The sequence below is a fragment of the Stegodyphus dumicola genome, chromosome X2 (genome assembly GCF_044657685.1).
Source record: "Stegodyphus dumicola isolate Sdum_Otavi_A_Nest chromosome X2, ASM4465768v1".
NCBI classification, from domain to species: Eukaryota; Metazoa; Arthropoda; class Arachnida; order Araneae; family Eresidae; genus Stegodyphus; species Stegodyphus dumicola.
The window spans coordinates 130,944,117-130,970,996 of record NC_140781.1 but is presented as its reverse complement, the minus strand read 5'-3'; the positions used below and the strand labels follow the sequence as shown (position 1 = coordinate 130,970,996).

The window sequence follows — 26,880 nt, the reverse complement described above, 5'->3', positions numbered from 1 at the left end:
CAGGAAATAGCCTTATCAAAGATTTAGTACTTGACTTGGTCAGATTTTAATTTTACTGTAATTCACCTAAGTATAAAAGAATTTTCTATACATCAACTTTCTTCATAGAAGTTTTGATGATCTTAACCTGCATAAAGTCTTTAAACAAGCTCGACAAATATTTTCTGCAATAGAGTAACAAAAAACTAAGTAGTTATATTACCAATCATCGTGAAAATTTGTCTGCAACCTCATACTGTAATGAAGAGAGATTTCTTCTGTAGGTAGATGAATAACATAAATATATAATTACAGGAAATCTAGATGGCTATACAAGATTAAGAAGTAAAGCAGCTTATGAAAAAAGGAACAAAATTTAGACCAGTGAAATAAATACATGCATAAATTCAATTGTTTCAAAAGTATTTCTGCAGATATTGATAAGTTCACACTGAAAGCAAGTTCTCTCCTACGTTTACCAACATATCTTTTTAAAGAATGAAAAAATTAAATATCAGAACAAAGTAAAAAGAATATTGATAAAATTAAAGGGTCTAAAAGAATTAAAAATTGGAAAGATTTACTTCAGAAGTTCCCACAATAGAAAAAACAATTTACTATTACTAAAACTGATAAAGCAAGTAACAATTTTAATATTCTATGAAAAACGTTCTATAATTCTCTCACAGAAAATCAGCTGCATATTTCAAAAACATATTGTAATTCCAATAACAAAGAAATGACTATAATAAACAAAATTTATGCTTTTCACAAAAAATGGAAAATTTCTCTTTTTACTACAAACAACAGATTTGCCAATTTTGATAAATCATCAACACTGATTGATAAACTGCTTGTCATGTCTACTGTTAGCCTTTGAAGCCAGAGAGTTTTAATAAAAGGTTTACCCACCTTATCAGTAGGCAAATTCTTCATTTCACATAATAGTTCGAAAGGTTTTACTTTATCACCCAATTCGACTTAAGTTAGTAGCTTTTGAGTCTTTTGGGTTTCAGAGTCCACAAAGATAAAAACAAGCCTGCTTTTATTGTAATGTATTCATAGACTTTTGGAGGATTAATCAAAATATCCACACTTGTGATAATATTTCAGCTTCGATGCACTTGATGATATAATCATATTTAAATTGATCTGCCATTATTGCAGCATTTTGAAAATGTACCTCCAATTCCAGAAACCATATTTTTGGACTTGGTTTCCAGAACAATAGAATTTTAATGCTAACCCTAGCGACAGGCATAAATAGAAGGGCTAGGTCATTCCTTTGTTCGACTCCTCGCCGACGCAAGCCTCATGGAAGGGGTGAACTGGAAGTAATCTGACGTGTCTCTGTTGCACCTGCTCTCATTTCGTGCCTTTAAAACTGTAGTTTTATTCAGTTGCAAGACGATTTTCTGGAGGTCACATATCCTAAATTAATTTTAATCATACATATTTGTTTTCTAATAATGAAAATATTTAACTATTTGTGTATATATATATAGTTTTAATCAGTTTTCCTTTTAAATTCTATATTTAAAGTACCCTTTATGTAATAATGCTTCTTGTGCTGTAGCAACGTGCCGTAACATTTATACGAAAGGAAGAGATATTGTATTTCATGCTTTCCCAAAGGACAATTTGCTTTTGTCGAAAGAATGGATACATAAATGTCAAAGACAGGATCCTATTAATGTGAAAAACCCAAGAATTTGCGGCGAACATTTTCTGTGCAGTGATTATGAAGATGACATGAGAAATCGCTTGCTTGGATTGCCGCAAAAGAAACTGTTGAAATACAATACTGTGCCGAAAGTAAATTTATCGTGTGCAGTAAACAAAATAACACCAAGTAATCGGAGACATTTGAAAACTAACTAATGCTATTTGAAAAGAAAACTAATGCAGAAAGCTTTTGAAAGACTACACAAATTTAAGCCCAAAGAAAATTCATTTTGAGCCCGAGACCAAAATTGAAGCTGACAATAATAAATCAAATGTGAATGATTTTGAAATAAAATTCACAAGTGACAATGCCCTAAGTGACAATATCCCTGAAAGCTTTAAGTGTAAAGATAAACAAGAATGTATTGATAATTTGAAGAACAAAATATTATCCTTAGAAAATTATAATAAAATATTGAAAAATAGAGAAAAGAAAAATTTTATAGAATGTTTGCTCAGCGACAAAGAAGGTGGACGACAGGTTTAGGTTTTGGTTTGGTTTTATTGGATTACGGCAAAGCACTCGAGGGCTATCTGCCTTAAGGGAGGGATGCCTTTGTGGAGGACTTTCTAAGGAAAACTGGCTCGTATACACGTTACACATGGGGAAAACCACGAAAACGCCCATGCAGCCAGCCCGGGATTCGAACCTCGGACTGTACTACCAGTGTTCAGCAACGTTACCGCTCGGCCGCTGGGGGGCCGGACGACATCTAGAAAGAAACTTGTAATAGAAATTCAGAAATTAAAATCCCAAACAGTGACATTTAGGAAAAAACAGCACAGATCGGAGAATTTGGAAAAACGTCTAAAGCATATTTTTACAACCCAAAAGACAAAAAAGTGGATTGCTTCGAATGTGGTAGCCAATAAATAATATTTCGACAACTCGTAGTTGCATTGTGACTGTACAAGTAAGCATATGTAATATGTTTTGATTTGAAATATTTCTAGGTGACATTTTAGAAGTTAATATCATAAAGCATATTTCAATTTTGTTAAGTTATGTTTAAGTTATTTTTATTGTATACTGTGTTATTGATTCGATTTTGTGCTAGCTTAGCATTCTAGATAAAATATAATAGTATAACATTAAAGTAATTGGCATAAGAAAACCTGCCTCCTTAACCCCACTTTTGAAAAATTAAATATTTTGTTTAAGTACAGTGAGTAAAGTTGTTTTGTCTAAATTAACCTGCGAGGAAGCGCGTGGTGTGTATCATACCCCACCCCTACATAAAAGTGGAATATTCCTAACTTGTGAAACTGAAATTCTGTGCTGCATTCAGTAGCTGAGTTTCTAGTTGTGGTTGACTTTCAGAACCGCATTTTCTTTTGCCTGTGTGTTTCGGAAAAAGATTTATCGGTATTTTGTTGAAACTGGGGTATGACACACCCCACGCGTCTTTTCGCGTAAGTGTTTTTCTGACTGAATATTTAGTTCAGAAATTTATTTCTAGAGCGTAACAGTAAATATTTCTACTCGCAAGTGATTTTAAAGTACTTGACATTAAATTCTTAAAAATTTCTAACTGCATTATGGTAAAAAGAATGAGTCCCTATGAATTGGAGATGCAACGCATGTGAGATTTTTTAGAAATATTTGAAAGCGATGAAGATTGCATTTCGGAAACTGAAGATGAAACTAAGAATATTTTCTACAATGTTTTGGTTTCGACAAAGATAAAACATTAATTCCTGATGTTCCTAAAAAAGGAAAAACTGTTCTTATGCTTTCAACATTACATAACGATGATACTATTGGAGAAAATAAACGTCAGGAAATATATTTTTTAATAATATGACTAAAGGAGTAGTGGATATGGGGAATGAAATGTCAGCCAATTATTCAATTGCCAGAATAACAAGGAGGTGGTCAATGGTAATTTTCTTTCCTGCATTGAATGTCACTGTAATAAATGCTTGAATTATATTACATTCAACTGCTAATCCACTAACCAGAAACAGAAGTCTGTTTTTGAAGGTCTTAGCATTACAATTAATGAAAAAAGATCAGAGATTAATACTTTACCAACAAACTGATGTACTTGCATGCAAAACAAAAGCAGAAGTTTCGACGAAGAATTAAAACAAATACATTAAATTCGAAACAACTAAGTATGAAAGATGTGATAAATTGCCCTTGAGCCAAGGACAGAAGAACGTGAATGCAATGTTTAAAATGTGAAAACATTCTGTGCCAAGAACACATGAATGTATTTCGTTCAAAGTGTAAAGAAATAAAATAAGCATTGTGTATTAGAGATGCAATGAAACTTAGAGGCATGATGTTTATTTTTTTTATTATTTTCATTTATCTTAGTTTTAACTCTAAGATTATTTTGGAAATTAATTTTTTGAAACCCAATTATTATTCAAGTATTCCTAATACATGAGAACAAGAAAAACAGCTTTAAAACTAAATAAAACTATTTTTATCATATTTTAAATATTGGGTTATGTGATACCCCACGCGCCCACTCTAGTAACTTTTCCTAGTGCGACTTCCGCCGGGTTAAGATAACAATCTTACATGCATTTATTTAAATGTAATATTGATTTAAGCCTAAGTTACAAAATTATTTAAAAAATATATGTTATTATATTGAATCGGGAGAAAAATATGCCAATGTAAAATTTACAATTAGGCTGAAACTCAAACTAGCAGAAATTTTGAAAACCATGCCAATTTAAGGTTGTTTTTTGATTAATTTTAAATAGCTGTTATTATAGTTATCTTACAAGCAGTAGTACAGTTCTCTTAGTTAACGTGCAGATAAAGAAATGATTATAAATAAACAGGCATTTAAAGAAAAAAAATCCCTGCAAATTAAAAAAAAAGGAGTGCTAAGAGTATGCTATGAGTACTCTTAGCAAGAGTATGCTAAGAGTAGCGCATATTATCTGTTATTTTTAAATTGAGTAAGTACCATTAAATTTTTTAATGTTCAGTGTAAAATGCATACTGCAGTAACCTGTCTCTTCTAAATTATAGCTATCTTTCACACACAGCTCATTTTAAACTCTCGTTCTTCAGATTTAAAATGCTAATTCCTATGTTGTCAATTGCCTCTCCGCGCTACGTCATCACTCCCCACTACCTGTTTCAGGGGGAAAAGCTCTATGAGCTAGCCCTTCTCTTTTAAGTCCTGCCCTAGCGACACCAGAGTATCACTTTTATTTTCATCATCATTTGCCTTTTTCATTTAATTAATGCTCAAGTCCAGGTGTCATAGATGAATGCTAAAATAATCGTTCTTTTCTTTAAAAAAAAATTAAACTAACTTTTAACCATTTAAATAAAGATTACAGAACTTGATAACACGAAGCAAAAGAACAATTTCATTATTTTTAAAATTTTTTAAATAATGGCGTTGTCACTTCATAAAAGATAAATAGTTTTTAGAAACAAAATAGGAGGTGCTACAACTTTAATATATTTATAACATGAAAAAGTTCTACTTTTTTTTACATCTTTAAATTAGTTTCTGCACACATTTGCATCCCACTGCACAAGCACATATAATCTGCAGCTTAACTTGATACTATTTTATTCCCTTTTTGCCAAAGATCATTTGAAGAACTTCCAGGAAAAATGGTTGTTAGTAATAGAAGTCCTATACATAACTAATAACAGCTTGTAAGTAATGGACTGTTTGAAGTGGTGACTGAACTGCATCCTAAAGTTCTGTTATTTAATTAATTTTCGTAAACTCCACTGTTTTTTATTATTCATTAATAAGCAAATAAAATGTTTTGCTACAAACTAGTTGCTATAGTTTTGTTAAAATTTTGTATTAGTCTAAACTGCAGCTCTATAAAGATTTTTTTCAAATTTCATCATAATTAACTGCTTTATAAAATGGTGTGATTATTTTTCTGTTTCTTAATGTATGCAAAGTAGTGCATTAGAGAATTAAATATTTTTGTGGTTATATATCTTTTTGAGCACATAATTTCTTCATACAGTTCGTACATGTAAATAAAAATAATGTATAATTTTTAACGATCTGAGAATAATGTTTTTCCACAGAATTTCTCTAAATGCTAATTTAATCTTTATTTTTATTCCTGTGGAAAGGGTGGGAAAGTAATGTCAGTTTAAGGAAGGTTTTAAAGATCATTCTCAAAGGATAGAATTATTACTGCAATCAGGAATTGCACGTACCTTGTAAGTGTCTGGCACAAAAGAAACTGGTGGCATTCTTGGAATTTTAGCTGAACTACTCAGAAACCTAATAGCTGAAAAATAGATAAAATTTCATTTTAAACAAGTTATGTTACAATGCAAATTTTAGCTTAACTACTATATATAAATAATATATATATAAACTTAAAGCATCTAAAGTTAAAATTAAATTGGAATCAAAGCAAGGCAATTCCTCAACAATATTAATAATTGCAACCGTGTGTAAGAGGTTTAACACAATATCTAAACATATCAAAATTAAAATAAGAATTCATTAGTAGAACCAACTCGAAAAAAAAATGCGAAAAGGAAAAATATACAGAATTATAAAAACTCCTTTTACTGAAACTCCAATTTAGAACTCATCAGGGGAAAATGAATTAAAGTTTCATAAAAGTCGATTAATAAGTACTGAAAACATGTTTCATTCTCCTGGTTCATTTGAGATCAAAAACTGAAAAATGATTCAATTAAATTTCATTTAAAACATTAAAAACTGAAAAACTGAATCTGAAATGCATCCAGAATTTTCCGTACATGCTTTCAAAACACTTGGAAAAAGAATAAAACATTACATCATGCCAAAATTACTACTCAAAAAAAAAAAAAATTACATTATGCAAACTGACAACTGGCCATTCAAAAAAAACAAACTGGTCTAAAAACATTATCCGATATTCAAAAGCAATTACAAATAAAGAGCAAAACAAATATAACCTTTCTCTTTCCGTTTTCCTGCTAGAATTCAAATTTTAGTTTGCACGTATTCAAACAAGGAGGAAAAAGTTCCGATTTAAAGAAAAGTTTTATGCTGTTGAAGAGACAGTGTTTCACCTGCTGAAGGCCATGTTACTAGTTGAAACTCTTCTATTCCAATCTGTCTGCAGCAGTGCATTATTCTTGCCATTAGGCTTGTATTAGGTTTGATATTATTCATTTTGCATATTATTCATTCTATGTAGCCTTTAGCTACTTACAACTAAGCTTTAATTCGAATTCATTACTTTTTTATTTACATCATAAATGCTGGCTGGTTTTGTAAGCATAAGAAGTGTCTTCTGTTAAATTACTGAGTTTAACAAAAGAGCCTTTTACATTCTTCTTACTTTCTCTATCTTTTTACTGAACACAGCGATAAGTCATTTAGCTTCTTGCTTGAAATTAATCTCAAATTAGTTTATGCTTCCAAACAAGATGAGACTAGTCTTAATTATACAAATTCATCTATCATAAAAAGTCAGAGGCTATTGCAGAAAACTTACAAGATATTCATATAATGAAACTAACTGCTTTAGAATCAAACACAAAAGGAAGAAAAATAATGATATCCATATGGCGGTAAAATAAAACAATAATAAATATGGAAATATATAAAACATGTTTATAAAACAACCTTTTATTTAAAACTCATAAAATAATTAATGAACTAAAAGTAGAAAATAATTTATCGTATAGTTTAATGGAAGCAAATGATTAAATAGTTCTCTTTACAAAATTCGTTTATAATTTTTTATCACAAATGATAAAAACCTAGATAAATGGATACTTTCTGCCTAACCATGAAAAGAATTCACTACAAAATGCTCTATGTTGAAATGATAGGCAATCTATAACAGCACGAAAAGGTATTTATGTGGCAACTCAGGTATGCACACACACACGTAGCACGAGTGTAGATTTTGGCTTTTCAAATTTGAAGGTTGTTTCTCTGGTCAGTGCTTGTTACATCTATTTGATGAATTCATGTATTTTTTTCTTGTAAGAAATTGTAATGGAAGTGTGCTGGCTGATGAAAAAGAAAGCATTGCATTTCTTCAGAAATACGGCATTTTGTCTAACAGTAGAGAATGCACAAAATTTTGCATTACATTTCATAAATGATAAAATTTGTACAATTCTCTGATGTCTTTTTAAGCAAAAACTGATCATTGTGCACGAGAAAACAACAGTGTGCGCAGAATTTCTGCAATTCTCTGATTTTGCTCAAGCTAAAACAGATCAATGTGTACATGAGGAGAACAGCATGGGGGGGGATGTTGTTTTATTATGGAAATTTCTTGCATTTTTGTTAATTAGTTGCTGTTTTGTGTAATTTTTAGTGCACTGCAATTTTTTTAAATGGCTGCATCTTTTGCGTTTTAGGTTGGCATACAATAAGTTGGAAATGAATGATGATTTTGTAAAGACATTAGTTATTTTTAGAAGCAGGAAAAATGAAAAATTAACAATGCCTTCACCGCGAATCAACCACGGACCTCTGGAATACCGGCTCAGTGTGCAGAACCACTACACCACGCTAGGAAGGCGGGAGAAATACCTTATATACTCCTCCTTTTAAAGGGCGACTGAGGTTTTTAGGGGACCCAATCACCAAATCCTGGGTGAGGAGAAGCATCATCCAACACCCTTTTAGTTCGGGTGCCACTGTAGAGACATTAGGTATTTTTGGAAGCAGGAGAAATGAAAAATTAACAACGGCATCGCTGGGAATCGAACCACGGACCCCTGGAATACCGGCCTGGCGAGCAGAATCACTACACCACGAAGGCATGCTAGGAAGGTGGGAGAAATACCTTATAACTTTTTGTGAGGGCTGGAAGGATAATCAGAAAATATGAATAAATGTATTATCTTAATGGCTTATACTTTTGGCAATGCAATTTAATTATTAGGTTTTGTTATTTCGGTGCCCAAACTTTTATTATTCATGATTTAAAACTGCAGATGAATGTGAATACATTTTTTAATCTCTTGCTACCATTTAACTACATAATGAATTAATTTTCTACTTTTAGTTTGTAGAATTATTACCGTATATACCCGCGTATAAGTCGACCCCCCCCCCACTTCGATATAAAAAATTCGTAGAAAATAAGAAACCCTTGTATAAGTCGACCCCCACATCCGAAACCGATCGAGAAACTTCGAAAAAAATTTTAAGTGCTACATTTATTCCAAATCATCTGAGAAAAAAAAGTAAATATACGATAAAAAATACCTTGGTAAATAAACAAAATCAAAATCCTTCAATGTCCAATTCATGGTCAGATTCGCCAAACATTTCATAGAACTCTTCTGTGGTCATTGGCTCGTCATCGTACATATTTTCAGTCTCGAACTCTGTATTGTTACAATCACTACTAGAGCCTTCATCATCATTTTCACTTTCAAAAACAGCATCATCTTCCGTGCCGTCTAGTTCGTTGCTAATACAACATTTTTTAAATGATTTTATAATCATTTCAGAGGGTATTTCGTTCCAAGCATCTTTAACCCACTGAGCAATTAATGTAATATCGGGCTTTTTAATCGAAACTTACTCGAAACATACTTTAACTAAAGTATGAAACTCTGTGATTAGTTCGTCACATAATTTAAGTCATGAAATTACTTCAAGTAAGTAACTTATTTGATAAGTCGTCCAATTTGAGTGCGGGAAGAAAACAACTGCATTATATAAAGAAATTTTGGAACTTCCGATTCTTTTAATTTTTTATGGCCCCGCGTATAAGTCGACCCCCCACTTTGAAGTCTTTTTTTTTGTCCAAAATATCTCGACTTATACGCGGGTATATACGGTAAGTTATTTTGAAGCAGGAGATGTGAAAAATAAGCAATCGCTGGGAATCGAATGTGGACCTCTAAAATAAATGTTGAGTATAGCATGCCTTTGTGGTGTAGTGATGTCACCATGAAGGCATGCTGGAAGAAGGGAGAAAATATATAATCTGCCTTTTAAAGGGTGACTGAGGATGAAGGGAACCAATCGCCAAATCCTGGTGGTGACAAATTATAGACCACAACCTTTTAGTTCAGGCATCACTGTAGATTCATTAAAATTTTTTTCAATGTCAGGAAACTGAAGAAACATGCAATGCCCTCACCGGGACTCAAACCTGGACCTCTTGAATATGCGCCGAGTGTGCTACCATTACACCATGAAGCCACGTTGGAAGTTCCTCAATTATTTTATGATTTTTAAATAAAAGTTTATTTTATAAAAACTTTTTATTATTATTATTATTATTATTATTATTGTTTTAAATTTTATTTTCATCTTTTTAGTCTCAATGACAATGCTATCAACTAAACTAAGTTCAAAACTATTAAGTTCAAAAATAAAAATCATTTTTCAACAATGAATAAGGCCCATTTTCAAATTTTGCTTACACGTGCCAATTTTGCCCACAAGAAAAACAAGATAAATTAAGATAGATAAATTCAAGATAAATTAATATTTAATGTTTAATTTGAGCACTGCATTGCATAAAAATGACTATAAATATATTTCTACAATTTAAAATATAAAAAAATCAATTGAAATGTTATAGATATAAATCTTAAAAAATGTGATTGTAGGCAAATATGCCTGCCCCTTTCAAGTTTTATGCTATCAACCTCTTTGCACCTGTGTTCTGTGACCTAATTTATTTTTTAAATAAAGAAGTTTAATTCTTTTAAATATGAACTATTAGCGTGTTATATTTATTCATGATAAATATTAATTACAAAAGATTTTTCTTTAGTTTGTAAATATGCATAAAAGAGGCAGTACATGTTCAGTGACATAGATAAACTAGTCAAGATAAACTTGATCACTTTAAACATGTACTACCCCCTTTAGGTAGATTTACAAACTAATTGTGGGTAAAATAATCTCAAGGTAACAGACCTGAGATGAAGTGGAAGACAATTACTTTTGTTGATTTGCTAAATTTATATCTCAAAAATTTCCATTGATTTTTTTATACTTTAAATTGTAGAATTATATGTATAGTCATTTTTAAGCAACGCATTGCTTAAATTAAACTATAATTTATCTTGAATTTTCTTTCTTTTCTTCTGGGACAACATATGTAAGCAAAATTTGAAAATGGGCCATAATCACTCTTTTATTTCTAACAATTGTTTACATCAAATGATAGAAAACATCCAAAGAATTTTCCCAAAAAAAGTATACACTAATATGTCTTATAAAACTTCATTTAAAAGATCTTTTGTTTTCCATCTATCCAATAGTGCAAAAACTAAAATTCTGAGCAACAGTAAATTAATTGTTAAACAAAGACATGTGCAAAAAATTGTTTAGATATTAAATTTAAAAAAAAAACCAAAATTGAATTTTGAAAAAACTGTTTCACATTACACTGTCATCCACAAACAGTGTGTGTACAATGTTTGAACCTCACAGCTTATAAGGAAGTAAGTTAAAAACAGATGACAAACTTCTTACCATAGCTACAAACAACATAAGTGAACTAAATAAAAGCTTATTTAAAAAAAAAAAAAAAAAAAAAAAGAGCAACTAACTGTCATCTCATGTTCCTTCCACCAACAAAAAGAGCACTAGGTACTAAAATTAACAGAAGAATGATAAGGGTTCATCTGTCATAAGATACATTTAATTATAGCTCATAATTCTTCCTTTGTTATTCTCAATTCTCATATGCAATTAGATTCAAAAGTAATATGAACGTGTTCATTTTCTTGTGCTTGTAATTACTTTCTTGGTATTATTGCCTAACCCATAGGTCAAAGGTTCTCACACCCCTTTCACCATTGCTGCAAGATCACTTTTCTCCCCTTTCCAAAACTTGTAACATGCATACATTTTAGATTTGGATTGTTTTTTAATGTGCTTTTACAGATTGAACAACAAAAAGTGTAGAAAATGCTAATAAACAACAAAACTTAAAGTACTTTTCATTATTCATAAATTCAAACTGAATATTTAAAAACTACATAAAAGGCTGATCACATTCCCCAACTAAGAAATTCCCCTTTGATTGAGAAACCCTTCCATAGGCTTTCCATAACAGCCTTTGATTCAATTTTTTAATTACCGACTCTTACAGTTAAAATGTTCATTATGTTCTGATTAATTAAAATCTTTCAAACTCTTATAAGCAAAATTTTCAAATAATTCCAAGTAAGTGTTTTTGATACCAATAAAAGAGCTCGCTATGAATTTCATGAAGAATGCATGGAAAGCGTCAAAACAAACAACTTTCCCATCCAGATTTTTCTAAACAACCCCCATCCCCAGATGTCTTGAATCTAAGTTAACAAAGATGAAAAAATAATCTCTACTAATATAATATATTCACTCACGAAGACATGCACTAAATTTGCAAGAAACTATTTTTTTAACTTATTAAAGCATAACATGTATTTTAATAATTTAAATTAGTTGTTTGTAAAATAATTTTGAAATTTACTGAAAAATTTTAGACAGTAATTGCTGTTTAATGCAACTTTAGATAATATTTGGATACTGTTATCAGCAAATCAATGGATATGAACAAAGAACATTCTTTCTAACCAAAATGCAAATAAAACAAAAATTTATAAATGCAAATTGCACTAAACATTTTTAATGAATTTTGAAAAGAAGTAATGACTTGAAGATAGATATGCTTGTTTTGACAACTACAAACTGAATAAGATAAATGCTTCCCTAAAAGCATACTGAAGTTGCATTAATTCCAGCAAACAACATGTTCATAATTTAACGTGTGTTTATAGGTTACCAGTTCAGCCTGATAACTGCCTAGGCTACAAAACTCAGGTCTTACAAAACTTATGGTCTTAGGTTTTAAAGAGCCTCCAAATCTTCCTATACTTCCTCGTGATGTTCTGTACCATATAAAAGATAAGGTGATAGGCATTTAGAGTCCTTGAAAGATTGATGTGCATAAGGCGCTGTTAAAAACAGACATCAATACCAGGTTATTTACATTATGCTGCAGGTGTCTTTCTTGCTTTCACCTATCACTTGTGTTTAGAAATATGAGGATGCTGAATGCCAATCTGCAGGCTCTTCTCCCTGTGCAGCCCATAGATCATCTTAACTGAGACTTAACTTTTAAAGTTATAAAAGCACATTATTGGCATCAGCTTCATTAGCACCATTAGTATGGAAAATATGAATGTAAGTGTGTAAGCAAGGAAAACTAATGTTTCTGATGTGCTGCAGTTGCTGAATACAAATACTGAAACAACATCTCAAAAAAGCACAAAAGGAATTAATTTAAACATGATTAAGCATTTAAGCATTCATTAAGCATCACTTAGACAACTCTTAAATAAATGATGAAATAGAGAAAGTTGAACAAGAGTCCTAGCATCTCCAATTAACAAGAACTACAGGAAATTTAAAGTTTAGTAGTTAATGATGATGATGATACAATTCAAGCTGCAGCATTGATGATAGAGTTAACAGCTCTCTAAAATAGGGTTTGGTTTTTGGTTTATCTGATCATCAAAGAGCCTGCTAGGGCTATCTGCCTAAGGGAAGGGATGCCTTTGTGGAGGACTTCCTAAGGGAAACAGGATGGTATCCATGTTACACGCGGGAAAAGCCATTTGCATGCCATTTGGAATCGAACCGAGGTCAAACTACCAGCATTCAGTGACTTTACCACTCAGCAACAGGTTGGCTGCTCTTGAAAACATATCTTGGCATACCTTATGAGACACTGCAAAAGGATACAAGAGAACTTTTTCTTAGAACTAAGACAAAAAAAGTACTCAAGCTTTTAATAAAAAAAATATAAAATTGTGCAAATAATTCCCAGAAAAAACACACATATGTATAATTTGTAAATAATTTTTGAGCTACAAGTGCAAGCAGCTTATTACTGAAGATTTAATATGATTTTAACTTTTATATGTAATTAAAATCGCATAAATACCTTATATCTATATGTCCTTATATGTTTCTTTTAAATTTCTTTTAATTAAATTGCACTAAAGTTTCTTAGAAATATTTGTTTCTTTGTTTAATATAAACATTCAATTAACATTATTAAAACCATGGATAAACATGATCATATTAAGCAGGTTTCTTATACTGTTCATTTTTTATACAGCAATTTACAGCATATCACATCTGAAATTCTTTCATTATTTCATCCACAACATTATAATATACTTGCTGATACACAGGAAGTCATTCTTTATTAAATACTTTTATAAAACAAAAAAAAAGATTAATTGGAATTATTTCAATTTTTTTATTCGCTTTAAGTATATATTTTATGATTCATTCTAAAATATATAAAGACTTGTGTTTTTCTGCATGATGAAGTATATCACAATATGTCAATTTCAAAATCATTTAGTACTTCAGAAAGATATTTTGTGACATTTCAGTAATACTTGCTTGAATCATTATTCTTAAAAATGCAGTAAATTAAATTTTAGTTTTGTTTGCAAATACTACTCATTCATTTTCAGAAATCCACATATGGTTTAGACAGGAAAAAAATTTTTTTTAATATAATAATTTTCTCTATTTAAAATGAGTTCTCTATCTTAATAACTTAGCCATCTTCAGAAAAATGTATATACTTCAAGGCTTTTGCAGACCCTCATCTACAAATCTGTCAAGAATAAAAAAAATTCCAAAATTACGGGCCCTTATTTTTCTGTCAGTACTATTACAGTACAATACAGAACTTAGCTTTGCTGTATCAGTTAATGCTCTACTCTTCTCCTAACACCTTATCCCCATGCCACACACTAATAATGCACACTATCAATGCTCAAAGCCCTCTTAATACATGGACACTGTCCAGAGGGCCCTGTTTTGAAAATACATTGTTATTAGGAGAGTTAGTGTAGATAATACCACATTTACTCACACAATTTTAACCCTTGAAAGTCAACAAAAGGAAACTACATAGGGTTATATCATTTTCAAGGGAAAAACTTAAATAGAAGACAGTGGACATTTAAAAAAAAAAAAAAAAAACATATAAATAAGTGGCATACTTAATGCCTTCTATATTTTTAAATTTACATATTTTAAATTTTCTTCTATATTTTACATAGTATTTTTGTACTTTACAAAACTAAACCAGCTTATGGAGAATTAATTGAATTTACATTTTATTTTAGCTATTATCCCATGTACCATACATGTGTTTTGAGTCCATGTGGATTTACATGCTTTATACTTAACTGCTATTTTGATGAATAGTATTCAAATTCAATAACTGTAAAGAAATAAATAATGGCCATACAGAAATTCAATTTTTCTCATACACTTATTTGTTTCTTAAATGCTTCTTTTTATTAATCTTTAAGAACAGTACCTGTGAGTAATAAATCTAGCCAAACAAATGTTTCTGCCAATTCACAGAATCGGCAACAATTTCGAAACTTTTTGAGGGTGTTAATTGTTTATAATCTTTTTGTTTATGAGCAAAATGAGCATCTCTACATCTTAGTGCTTTAGTACTCAGTTTCACCTAATAATAAAACCAGCCATGATACCCTTAAATTAAGGTTGCCTATACAGATGTCAAGACAAATTAGATCAACAAAATTTAAATAGATACAAGGATTACCTAATTGAGAAAAAAAAAATCTTTATACCACTATGTCAGTTCTCAAAGTGCAGATTGCAAGATAGTTTTTTGCAAGTCATGAAAAATTTTGAAGATTTTATTTTTTATTTTGTTGTATAATTACATATATTTATTTTAAATTACTACTTCATTTGTAATTACAGTAAAAGCTCAACTATACAGAAAGTTCCAGAACTGCCAAATTCGGGATCTACGAAAATTCTGAATAGCTGAGCCTATAAAGAGATGAAATTCATGTTACAAAAGTAAAATGACTGCAGAAAACTTTGGCTCTAATATTAAAAAAAAAAAAAAAAAAAATCTTATTTGTTAACAACTTGAATATCAAAAGTCTATATCTAAAATTATATAAGATTTAAAAAACATAAAAATCCAGTCATAAAAGATGATATATTTCGTAGGCCTTTAAACATGAAAGCAAAACATCTGATCAGATTATGAAATCTCTCCAACATGGAAGTTGGTGGAGATGTTGCCAATCATTCTGGCAGAAGTTTACATGAACGGGTCATTCTTTATTTAGTTAGATAATATTGAAATACAAATTACAAATCTAGAATGTAAAAAATTTAAATCGCTCAAAATTTTTTATGCTACATCGCCATTGCTTATCGATTTTCAATTCATGCATCGACTTTTTTTTTAATGCTTGAATTTTGTAAGTTTGAAAATTCTCAATTTCATGAACCCCAAATATTAATAATTTTTTCAAATGCAAGCAAGAAATAGAATTTTTGTACTTCTTTACAAAAATTAAACCAGCTAATGAAGAATTAACCGAATTTACATTAAACCAAATGAACTTCCTATGATTGTGTTGTGACATCATGTCTATCCATTACTGGTGCTAAATCACAGTGTTTGGCAATAATGTCTATGTGTTAATAGTATTATGAGATCAATAATGGCATTTTCTCATTTACTAAATTTTTCAGGAGAAAAATTTTTTCTAAAATTTTAAAACATTCTGGTTACTTTAACTTTTTGGTTTGTTGAGTCGTAGATAGTCCAGCTTTTACAGTATAGTATATTTATTTAAAATTATGAATTCATTTGTAATTATTAACAAATTATTGATAACTACACATATTTATTTATTACCCCATTATAATACATTCTCGTTCTCTTCTTTCCCTAAGACCAACTCTTTGCATGTGGATTGCAGTAATAGCAATTACCGAGTTTTTAATGAAAGCTTCCCACCACCGCAAACATCATCTGCACAAACAGTTCATGTTGGTGTGTTTTAATCATATTTCGTCAAATGATTTTTGGCATTGACAAAAAAAAAAAAAAAAAAAAAAGACTTGCTTTAGAACACTGTGTTGTGAAATTTATAAAAAAGTATCGTTATCATTAAGTACAAGGTGCCTGAAATGGAACTACCACACTACCAGATTAGAACCATCATTTACTTTCAGTCCTGTTGTAAAATTTCAGCTAGAGAATGCTATTTCAGCTAGGTACTAATGTTATGTACAGCTTTAAGTACTAATGTTATGTACAGCTTTAAGTACTAATGTTATGTACAGCTTTAGGTACTAATGTTGCATCATATGACACTGTGCAGGTTTGGTATTGTATGTTAAAAAATAAAAACTATGACATTCAAGAAGCAGAGCTTTTTGGACGGTCTGTTCATGTGGATGAGGCCCGCCTGCAAGAACCTGTGGAAGAAGGTACGAGTATGCAACCACTTGAGAGCTTGCTAAGGAGTTACCATTAGTGCTATGTCCATTAGCCGTGCTGTGCATCGCATAAACTTGATGTACAAGTTCAATCGCTGGGTGCCACAGGAGCTGACTCTAGCAGATAAGGACAGACGTGTTTGGGCCTGCACTAATCTGCTTAAATATCAATGCAAGGTCAAATTCTGGAGCGGATCATCACTTGTGATAAAAAAAGGATTTACTTCAACAACTCAGCCAAAAAGGGGGTTGGTCTGTGGACGGTGAGACCATTGGCAGCATCAAAAAGTGCAATTTGACTAACAAAAGGATCCTGCTTTATATCTGGTGGGATTGCTATGCTATTATACACAAAGAGTATCTGGAAAAAAGTAAACCCCTCAACAGTAAGGTGTACAATGAGATGCTAGTCCATGTTGACACTGCTATCAAGGGAAAACATCAAACTGAGTTCTGGAACAAAAAAGGTAATATTCCATCAAGACAATGCCAGACGCGTCTGTATTCACTGGCTGGACTCTGTACAGACTCAAATGGGATCTTTTGCCACACCCACCATATAGCCCCGACATCGCTCCTTCGGACTTATACCTTTCTTCACACCTGCAGTTACATTTTGCTGGTATGATTTTCTATTCTGCACATGATGCCTGAAATGAGGTTGAACTGTTTTTGGTTTCGTGGCCACCAATTTCTGGGCCAAAGGCTTGGAAAACCTATCAAAATGTTGGCAGAAAATCATAGATTTGTGTGGTGATTACTATCCACACTAAAGGTACTGCTTTCATATTCCCTTTTTCTAACTTCATTATGAATTTTTCTGGCATAAAAACTTTGTTACAACCACATATATGCTCACAGGCTTGTTTGGTTTGGTTTATTTGATCACAGCACAGCACTCGAAGGCTATCTGTCTAAGGGAAGAGGATGCCTTTGTGGACGACTTTTTACGGGGAAACTAGCTTGTATCTAAGTTACACATAGGGAAAGCCCCAAAAATTAAAATGCACAGCCTGTTCACCTGGAATCACAGCCATTCTGTTCATCTGGAATCGAATTTAGGTCAAAAAAGTTGGAGAAACACAGATGAATGTCTTTTGAGTAGGGAAGGTCAATGATGATATTTTTTCTAGTATTGGAAACTCTCATTAGCACAGTGTTATCAATTTTCATCTAAAAAAATTAAATAAAAACTTTTTCCTGGATTAAAAATAAAATTTTTATATTTTGAAATGAGTTGCGAGTTTTTGAAAATCTGGGTCTCATCGTAAAGAGCTTCAAATGTATGTAGTTATAGCTTACGCTCTGCAATATTTAACACTCTATATAGACTAGCCATCATACTTGACAATCAGATAAGTAACACAGGATTTTACAATAAAAGCTTTAAAATGTGAAAAATAATCTTTTCTAACTTAACTTAAATTTAGACTGGTTCAAAAGAGGGCTAATCTACATTTCAATCTTTTTTATTGGGATAAAACTGTTATATATGTATATAATGAGGAAGCATGTTTGCAAACTCTAGTCTACCATACATATTTCTACAAATAAATTCTAAGGTAGATCAATATAACATAAAATAATGTAAATAAAGTAGTTCAAACTTTTCCAGAGACTTTTGTATTGTTGAAAAAATATGCATAGAGGTCGACAATAAGAAAATCATCAGAATATGAAGCAAATGAGAAAACATGTTAAACTGAAAAATGCAAAAGTGAGAAGAAAAATTACATGTTTTTTACCGTTTCCATTTATTTTTATCTCTTTATTGTGGCTTACAGTATGTATCTTTTTCTTCATTCACTTAAACCTGCAATTTTAATTATTTCTCTATATAGATTTACCTATGCATGTTGAGTAATCTTTTCTCCCTTCCTCTTTTTGTAACTATGAAATTTAAATACTTATGTATTAGTGCAACCAATCTAGAACAAAGAGGCTAAAGTTTCAGAATGCACCAACTTCAGTTACTAAGCACATAATAATTTTCCAATTTTAACAAGCAATGTCCCCATTTTCATATGCGTTTTCTTTATGGTATTCCAAGTCCCAATAGTTTTCATATGCAAATTGTGATATTTTTATCTTCAATGCATTTATAAAATATCCCCTTGTTGAATTTAATACAACAGAAGAAATTTAAGTAAGATTTTTGTCACAAAATTGTTAAAGTGGACTGCTACTTTATATGTACTCTTAAAATGATTGATACCAAATTTTCACTAGAAAAAAAGGAACAAAAACTTGCATGTAAATAGGTTTATTAATTGATTTAGATCATAAATACCAAATGAAATTGTAAAATATGAGTGTAATAATATGTATTTATGTAATATTCTTTTTGCAATAATAAATCATTATTCTTTTTCTTCTGCAAAGTTATACCTCGATTCTGCTAGGGTGGTTAAACTTATACATAAGTGATGGAATTTATAGCTATTCTGCACAAAAAATTGAGAAATTCAAAATATAGATTAGTCAAGATTTGTTCTCAGTTCTTTTGTTCTCAAATTTATGACCTAAAAGAAATTTTTACTGTTCATTATTTTTTTAATATACTAGCTGTAGTGTAAATTGGAAAAAACAAAACAAAAATTGGACAACCCAAGAAATTTTTGAAAGGATGCATCATGACATATGAGAAAAACTGGCATTCCTGAATTAGCTTTTACAAATTAATCAGTTTCCTCTGCTCCTAGTCTATCTCTATGTGAGTAAAGATTTTTATCTCCAACATTTTTAAGAAAAGAACAAATCTTCACACAAGAGTGCAAATGAAGAAAGGTCATAAAAGTAACTGATAGTAAGTGTTAGCAGTATTACAAGAAATAGTGGATAATGTAAGTTTACAAGATTAATGACATAATAAAGCTTACTGTACACATAAAATTTTAAAAACTGAAAAGGAGAGGTTATTATTATTATTATTATTATTATTTTAAGTTAGAAAAAAGTATTTAAAGAACTTTAAGGGTAACGCTTTAAAATCTACAACTGTTTAAATATACTGCAAGAACAATCAATGAGACTGGCTATATTACTTTCAGAGCTCTTTACCCAGAACATATCTGCCAGGTTTGGAAAAAAAAAAAAAAAAAAAAACTACAAAATTCAAGATAACTCCAATTATACACTAAGCCAATTTTGAAATAAAAAAAAAAAAAAAAAAAAAAATCCTCAAACTTAAGTTTTAAATTTATAAAGAGAAATAAGTTGTTTAGTACTTAACGTCGTATCGAAACCACCTTAGTAAAGTTACCAGAATGTTCAAATTCTAGCAACCATTAATCATGAACATTCTTCAGCCAACCATATTCATAACAATCTTTCAGTCAAGTAATGTTGTCATTTTCGTTTGCATTCTTTTTTTATATTCCAAGTTTCAATGGTTTTTATAGATAAATTGGAAGACTTTTGGTCTTAAATTCAGTTTTAAAATATATGCTCATGGAATTTGTCAGCAAAAAAAAAAAAAAAAAAAGAAAGAAACAGTGGTAAAATATCTGCAAATATAAAATATTTTGCTGCAAATTCCTAAAGGAAACAAGAAGGAGATGCATTTCATAGGTAGCCTGTTAGCAATGCCAAAGCTGTATGCAATGCTGTGTTTGCGGGATTATCTGATGTGAAACAGGTTCCTGTGTGATTAGGGAGAACAGAGCAAATATTACGATACAATTTTGAAAAAAAAAAAAAAAAAAAGATTTTTTTTTTTTATCATATAATTCAGTTAGAGTAGATTGAAGGGTGCCCCTTGTACTATCAGGAAGTTGTTTCATTCATCGCCAAGTCATAGTTTCATTTTCACCAAGTTGTTGTTTCATTTATGGTAATCTGAGAAGTTGAATGTTATGGAAAGCCTATTATGACATAATCGATTGCATGTTGCTGTAAATCTTGAAAGACGGGAAAAAGATTTGTAAGGGCTTGTGGTGTGTGTTGCTTAGGAAGTACATTGCTTGTTTTGTGGTTTAGAGGGTAGAATGGCTGAATGTTGTAAGATTAATTTGAATTTCTGTATGATTTGGAACAAAAGGAAAAAAGTGCATTAATTGACTGGTGTATAAATGGAGGTTTACTTAGTAGCCATTATAAGGGTATTGTTTGTAGAAAGGAAATGCATATGGTTGAATGTCGGATGATATTTTTTACTCTTATTTTTGTGAATTTATGCGGCGATGCCGATATACGGATTCTAGTGCAACTAATTTTCGGAAGTTTTTGGATGCTGCTAAGGAAATTTGTGTGTCACAGTTTGAAGGGCTCAGAAATTTCTAAATAAGGTAAGAGGATATTTTCTTTGTGTAGTGCTTAGATGCATAAGATGAATTTCCTTTTTTATGTTATTTTATTGTTTGATTTAAAATGCAGTTTATTGAGAGTATGTATTTTTTGTTTGGCTCCATGGTAGAATTGGGTGCTCCTTTGACTTTTTAAGCAAAATTAGACCTATGTGTACATGGACAAAGTCAAGGGAGTGTGCAATGCCAAATTTGTGCAATTCTCCGATTTTTTTTTTAAACCCTTTGAGCGTTATGACCGGCTTTATGCAGTCATCAGAAGTTTTGCTATTTGGCATATATTAGCTTGTAATTTAAAATATTTTGCTTTCTTACTTTCTTTAATGATGTAAATATTATCTTAATGAATGCAAGTTTATGAAATTATAAACTAAGTAATTATACATACTCAATTAATAAATGTTGTTTCAATATCGGTCTTCATGACGGATCTAAAATCCTGCGCCAATCAGAGGGTTAAGTAAAAATTGGTCGATGTGTATATGGATAAAGTCAAGGAAGTACACAACGCCAAGCTTGTGCAATTCTCTGATGTTTTTTTAAGTGAAAATAGGTTGATGCGTACATGGATACTGAGTTTGTGCAGTTCTTTGACTTGTTTCGCCGCCACACGAAGATAAAATTACAAGTCAAAGAATTGTACAAACTCAGTATCTATGTACTGCCAAAAATCGCCTATTTTTGCCAAGGGGCATCCTTAAATATACTTTTACCTATAAACCTTATTTAATAATTAAAACCTGTATGTTTCCTTTTGATATGTTGATAATGTTTGCTGACTTATGACAAATAGAGAGAGTTTGAAAAGTTTCATACAAATGTTGCGACGATCACCACCTTGCACCAGATAAGTAACCTTTACCTTTGGTTAGAGTTTACTTAAGGGCACCCTTTGTATTATCGTGAAGTTGTTGTTTCGTTTATGGTAACCTGAGTAGTTGAATGTTATGGAAACCATAATATGATGTAATCGGTTGCATTATTTCAGGAAATTTTGAATCATGGGATGTTTTGTAAGGGCTTTTGTGATGTGTGTTGGTTAGGAAGTACTTTGCTTGTTTTATCGTTTAGATGGTAGAATGGCTGAATGTACGAGGGCATTTCGAAAAGTAAAGATTCACCGTACGCCAAAGGAAAAGAAAAGTTTTGGTAAGCAAGTTGGCAACACAGGTGTTAACCCTGAATCGTTAGCTTTCTCCTCGCGGTCGTTCGGCATTTCAACATTGATTCTGGTTAAAGTAGGTCGTGTTTAAAATGGCTGCATTGATTCAGAATCCCGCCAAATGCGAAGTGCGCTCCGTCATACATTTTCTTCATGCAAAAGGTCAGCAATCAGCAGATATTCACAAAGAAATTGTTTCTGTTTATGGGAACATTATGAATCGACAAAATGTAACGAAATGGTGTCGTCATTTCTCTGAAGGTAAAACTGATGTTCACGACGAACAAAGAACAGGTCGGCCATCTGTGATCTCTAATGCCCTTCTTCAGAGAAGAGAGGAAGCAATTCATGCGAATAGACGTCTCAAATTGAAAGAATTGCATCAGATCATACCGGAAGTGTCAATGACAACTCTTTATGAAGTTGTGACTGTCAAGTTAGGGTACAGGAAATTGTGTTCGAGCTGGGTTCCAACAGGCGGCAACCTTCTATGACTGTGGGATACAAAAGCTTGTGCATCGACTTAACAAATGTTTGGATAACGGGGCTGATTATGTTAAAAAATAATAAATAATCCAGTTAGTAAGATGTAACTGACGTTTTCTAAATAGATTTTTTTTTTTTAAGGAATGCGAGCCATTGTATCTTTACTTTTTGAAATGCCCTCGTAGTAAGATCAATTTGAAGTTTCTGTATGATTTGGAACGAAAGGGGAAAAGAGCATTAATTGACTTGTGTGTATATGAAGGTTTACTTAATAGCCATTTTCCAGACAGTCTAGAACTACGGAGGATATTTTTTAATCTTATTTTTGTGAATTTATGTACCGATGCCGATATACAGATTCGAGTTCAGATAATTTTAGGAAGTTTTTGGATGCTGTTAAGGAATTTTATGTGCCACATACTGAAGACGAAGAAATTTCTAAATAAGGTAAGTGGATATTTTCTTTGTGTAATGCTTAAATGCATAAGAGGTTTTTCATTGTTTGGTTTAAAATGCATTTTATTGAGATTCCCCCCCCCCTCTACTATAGAGTTGGGTACTCCTTTGACATTTTAAGTGAAAATATATCGATGTGTACATGGACAAAGTGAAGGGAGTGCGCAATGCTAAGTTTGTGGAATTCTACGATTTTTTTAAAGTGAAAATAGGTCCATGTGTACATGGATAAAAATCCAGGGAGTGCACAATGCAAGTTTGTGCATTTCTGGGATTTTTTTAAGTGAAAATAGGTCGCTGTGTACATGGATACCGAGTTTATGCAATTCTTTATCTTGTTATTTTGGCTTGTGTAGACTGCTACACAAACCAAAGTAACAAATCAAAGAATTGCAGAAAATTGGGATCCATGTACTGTCAAAAATCGCCAATTTTCGCCAAGGGGTACCCATAAATATGCTTTTACCTTACCTTTTTGTCTATAAAAACCACCAAAATGCACCAGGGTGGTTGTGTTAATACACAAGTACTTATGTTTAGAGAGTTATTCACACACTATAACAGGCCTCTGCAAACTATAGCATGCAGTACAATTTTCAGTGACACTCTACAAAGTTATTGCATTAAGATATATCACTCTGTCTCTCCTCTCTGCACCAACCCACCTCATGCATTTTCTCTAAGGTGACCATATGTCCCAAATTTCCAGGGTCAGTCCCGAATTTCCAGTCCCTGTCCCGAATTTTCAATCCCTGTCCCGATTTCTTACAACTCATTGTTTTGGTCCCGAATTTAAAACATTTATCCCGAATTTCCCCGAAAAACAGTATTGTGAGAACATAAAAGTTTAAATATGCATATTTATATAAGTAGTGTGGATTTCAAACTGAGAATACAAGCATAAGTTATAAGGTATTTCTCCCGCCTTCTTAGCATGCTTTCGTGGTGTAATAGCCAGCACACTCAGTGCTTATTTCATGAGGTTCGAGTCCCGGCTAGGGCACTGCTCATTTTTTGTCTCCTGCTTCCAAAATAACCTAACGTCTCTACAAAGTTAAGGAAGGCATGCCATACAGGCTGCATAAACAGGAGATTACTCATCTCGCATTTAACTTAGAAAAATTGTAATGGGGAAGTTTTGTTTCTTATTCCTGTATTTCTCTCTCCAGCCCCCAAAACATACACAGAATTTTTGCTCCCAACTCATAATTGCAGTCATACTTTCACTTACAGGAAACACTGTAATTTTTAATTGAGATATTAATTCGATTTATGATTTGAATTTACAATATAAACATATATTTTTTAATTAACAATGGGGCATTACCTACATTAGTATGTATTATCCCTTTACACATTATTACATGGCATCTAGAAATAATTCTTTTGTCAGGGTTAGATCGTAAAATTTTCACTCCATCGTCAATTTGATTTTGCATAAGAGTTGAACAAATTTTAAGTAATCTGACAAAACGAAAAACGTGTAATGACGTTTCCTGTTTGGCACTGACATATATTTTATAATTACTAACAGTGGCTTGCATATATGCTAAAGGGTATGTTTTACTGCAGTTTAATTTATTATTTATTTTTACCATTAATGATTTTAGTGGACTCAAAAAAAGAAAGTGTACGAAGACCTACTGAAGGAATAACCATTTATTGAAAAACTGTAAGCAATTCCAACGTATGATGCAATATATGTTCTACAACACTGTCAATAAACCATGGTGGCTGTACAGATATAAAACATCCTATAAATAGTAATAAACATAAAATGTCAAACTCTGCCGCTGCATCTAGCTTGTAATTAAAGAATTTCTTCAAACAGGAAAAAATGGGTGATCAGGTAGAAGAATTAACTGCAGTACTTTTGCATACCTTACCATTTGCAACAACCACAGCTTTAGGTCTATGAATTGTATGACCAAGCTTCTTCAAACAGCATTTGAGCCTAAATTTACATGTGCGGACCAAGGCCAAAGCAATAATACTAAATGTTTTTATACTTTACCACTTTTAAGAGCTTTGCACAATGATTTGGAAAACTGTTCATTTGTTTCATCTTATGCATCCAGTCGCAAGAAAATAAAATTTTTCCAATACTTGTTAGATTTATAGATCATAGTTATGGAGTTCGATAGGCATGGAGAAAATGTTTTTGCTAAACTGAAACAAAACCTTAATCATGGTTTAATTGAGTCGGATGTGCAGTGCATATTATCCATAATACTATTAGAACATCAGATGATATAGAAATGATTATTTCTGTGCAGTGCATATTATCCATAATACTATTAGAACATCAGATGATATAGAAATGATTATTTCTAAGATATACTTTAAATCCTATACTGTTAGAATGGAAACATTGCAAAATTTGCTCAACTTCATACAAACAGATTTTTCAATGAAACTAGGGAATTCACAGACAAGATGTTTAGTATTACTTCCTGTCACTGTAAGGGAAGTTTGTTTTTACCACTGAGGGCTTATTTTCAGTCTCAAAAAAAGTGTTCCACGCTTAAAATTCTTTGAAAATCCAGTGGCAGAAGCTTGGCTACATTTTTATTAACACTCAGGCTTCAATATTTCATAAAGTTATTACAACAACTGAAAATCCAACTGTGTCTGTGTTTGATGTAATTGCTTCAATGGATGCTCCAAAAGCTTCAATACTGAGCAAGACAGAGGGTAATTTTATTCCAATAAATGTTAAAAAATATCTAGAAAACTAAGAGAATGGACTGTTGTTATAAAACGAAGTTATTGAATTTCGAGAAGCTATTGTTTCATTTTATCGGACTGCTTTTACTCATTTGGAGAAATGGACAAAATGTATTTCAGGAGCTGGAAACGTACACCTGGATATTAAATGAAAACCCTTCTTGGAGTCAAGTTCAAACAGCTTTTTTGTTAATTAATAAAATTCTGTCAAATCATAAATTATTAGAAACTGATTATGTTTACCTTAAACATAGTCAGTTTCTAATAATATGAAATATATGAGAACTATGTTTACCTTAAACAATATATCACGGAAGTAAAAATATTGGAATGGTCAAAAAATAATATGTGCTCAGTTCAGAGGGAGATGGAAATGATTGCATATTTTAATAAGATTGCTTGTTCAAATGTTTTAAAGTTGTCAGAGCTTTCCTTTTGCCTTCCTGGAATTAATGTTGCAAATGAGCGAGTATTTAGCATTGTGAACAATTTTTGGACTAGTGATATGACTCAGCTTAAAGTGGACACTTTGAAGGATATGTTAATCACCAAAATAAATTTTTATGAAAATTGCATGGTCTTTTAAAAGAAGGTCAAAAAAGATGTTCTTAGAAGTATTTGTGTTTCTGAGAAATATAAGGCTACTTCATGAAAATAATTTCGAAGGGTTACAAACTTATTATTTTGTTTAAAAATAAACACTGCATTTTGATTTATTCTTTATATATTAAAAAAGTAATATATATTGCTGTTAAAAAATAAAACAAAAGGTTAATCTTTGAATTATGGT

At 31.4% G+C, this 26,880-nt stretch overlaps 1 protein-coding gene across 1 annotated transcript in view; it reads right to left on the bottom strand.

Moving 5' to 3' along the window:
* Window positions 1-26,880, bottom strand: part of LOC118181588 (alanine--glyoxylate aminotransferase 2, mitochondrial) — a 173,922-nt gene that overhangs the window by 144,468 nt on the left and 2,574 nt on the right. The window contains exon 2 of the mRNA XM_035350742.1: window positions 5,873-5,946. Within this exon, the coding sequence (XP_035206633.1) occupies window positions 5,873-5,946 (74 nt within the window). The remainder of the gene's footprint in view (window positions 1-5,872; window positions 5,947-26,880) is intronic.